The sequence below is a fragment of the Anarhichas minor genome, unplaced genomic scaffold (assembly GCF_050575085.1).
Source record: "Anarhichas minor isolate MPS153535 unplaced genomic scaffold, ASM5057508v1 ptg000033l, whole genome shotgun sequence".
NCBI lineage: Eukaryota > Metazoa > Chordata > Actinopteri > Perciformes > Anarhichadidae > Anarhichas > Anarhichas minor.
Genome location: NW_027466479.1, coordinates 6,067,822 through 6,069,955, shown reverse-complemented (window position 1 = coordinate 6,069,955; position 2,134 = coordinate 6,067,822). Strand labels below are relative to the sequence as shown.

The 2,134-nt window shown below is 48.7% G+C and overlaps 1 protein-coding gene across 1 annotated transcript; it reads right to left on the bottom strand.

Annotated features, from left to right (window-relative positions):
- Window positions 1-312: 312 nt before the first annotated feature.
- LOC142965521 (transmembrane protein 74) lies at window positions 313-1,587 on the bottom strand. The gene has a single exon (XM_076106494.1). It carries the CDS (start codon window positions 1,585-1,587, stop codon window positions 766-768), a length of 822 nt encoding a protein of 273 aa, XP_075962609.1. The 3' UTR covers window positions 313-765.
- Between the last annotated feature and the right edge of the window lie 547 nt (window positions 1,588-2,134).

Here is a 2,134-nt window from a genome sequence, read left to right as displayed (position 1 = left end):
AATTGTACAACTGTATGGGTGCAAGTCTTAATACAATACTGACATGCACTAAAATAGTTGGTGGCTGTAATTGCTCCTCCTGTCCATGTTGGCAGTGAAGGAGGTTATTCCAATGTTAGTGATGGGGGAAAAAATCCACGGTCCTCTTTCTGTAATAATAGGTTAATATGAGGCTTTAAATCAAGCCGGTATCTTCCAAATCTATAGTCCTTTTTTACACAAAACAACAACACATCAACTCTGTTCTACTGTTACATCACAATCTGCACACCAATAGATACCGCCGTGATAACTTTCCAGAGTTGTGTAAGCCCGTCTGGTGTTTTGGCATCTTCAAATGATTGGATCTGTTTCCTGATTGTATTTCTCTGTCTCACCGGTACCTGAGGCAACACGCCACCAACGAGGCCCCTTGTGTTGTTTTACTACAGGCATGCTTCTGGTCTGAACCTATACTGTATAATCAAACTTGTCAACCCTCACATTAGCTTCAGCTGAGCTTTAAAAATGCATTTGGATTCAAAAAGAGGACTCTCACAAAGTCTGTCAGTGTACACATGCATGTGAGTATTGTAATAAGGCAGACTTGAACGAAATGTGAACATATCTTAAAAATAAAAAAAGTCCATACATCATCTAAAAACAGTCTCAGCTGTTAGAAATAAAAATAGGCATTAAACCACCGCAACATCCCAGATTATGACAGCATTAGCAGGATTTCCTAGACACTTCTCGGAGTCTTTTCCGCTTGTCCTGTCCATAAATTCAGCTGAGCACTTCTAAATCCTCATCAGCCGCTGACAGATGTGAGCAGGATCCCCGAGTCGGGCTGGAGCCTGCTCTCAAATTGATCGACCCGTACAACTTCGCTGCGTGTTTGGAATAAGCGAAAGCCTTCCTCCTCATCATCTCCCCTTTCCACATGGAGATCATGAGCAGGGTGGAGAGCAGCACGCCCCCGAGGGTGAGCAGGCACAGTCCCGCGATGACGCACCGGTCCAGATGGGCCCCCACCGCGGCTTTCTCCCGCTCCAGCTGCTCCATCTCCCGGGCGGACACGCTGTCCGGGTCCACCCGAACGTCCCTGGGGACCACGTAGGATATGGCGACCAAAGAGATGCCAGTCACCAGGCACGTCACGGCGATGATGAAGCCGTAATCCACGGACTTCACCGAGGCGTCGGAGGAGAGGTCGTCGTCGGACAGCAAGTAAAGTTCCGGGATGTCCTCCTCTTCCTCCTCCTCCTCCCCCTCGCACAGTTCACTTGAAGAGCTCTGACTCAGTCTGCATGTTAGTGGACTTGTCTCTATCAGCTGGACATCATCATCATCTTCATCACCACCTTGGTGTTTGCAGGTGAAAGATGTTTCCGTTTCCTCCTCCGGCCGCGCGGCTCTCCGGGTCTCTGTCCGTGGTGCTGAACCCTCTCCTCCACCGGGATGAAGCGACTTCCCGCCGCCGATCTGGCTGACACTTTGCTTATTTACAACCAGGGATGTGTCCGTCGGATCGGGCTGATCAAAGTAAAACAGCTCGAGATCAGCCATTTGAGCATGGGGCTGGGTTTCCCGTTTTGCCAAGCCCATGCGTCCGCCTCTGTCGCTAAAACACGCAAAAAAGAGAGTAAAAAAAGATGTTTAAACTACCTGAAATGTCTTTAATTTTTTTCGCATGCCTTGTTGCTGCAAGCCACTTTAAATCTGCGCTTTAATTAAGTATTTGCGCAAGCAAAACCTGCACGCATCTTTCTGCACCGCAAGCGTTACAAAGTACAGCTAAGCAAGTCTTAAATTAATTCCCATGACAATATATGAAGCCATCTAACACTTTGCCTTTCCTGCGAGCTCTCGAATCGCTACTCCAGAACACTTAGCGACGCGCAAATGAATCTAATCCCACCGAATGTGTCTCAATAAGCGGTTATTAAGCAGCAACAAACAAACAAAAATGCGGTTTGCCGAGTACCTCTCTCCCGGTCTGTGGTCGCTCGCATCCCCGGCTGCTTCTGCTCCCTGGTCAATTAGAGGGAAAGGTTTGGCAGACCCCTCCCACGGACTGGGCTCCGGCAGACCGCCTTATAATGGCTATTACCGAGCCAACTTCTCCGGCACATGCACACCAACCAGACGACAG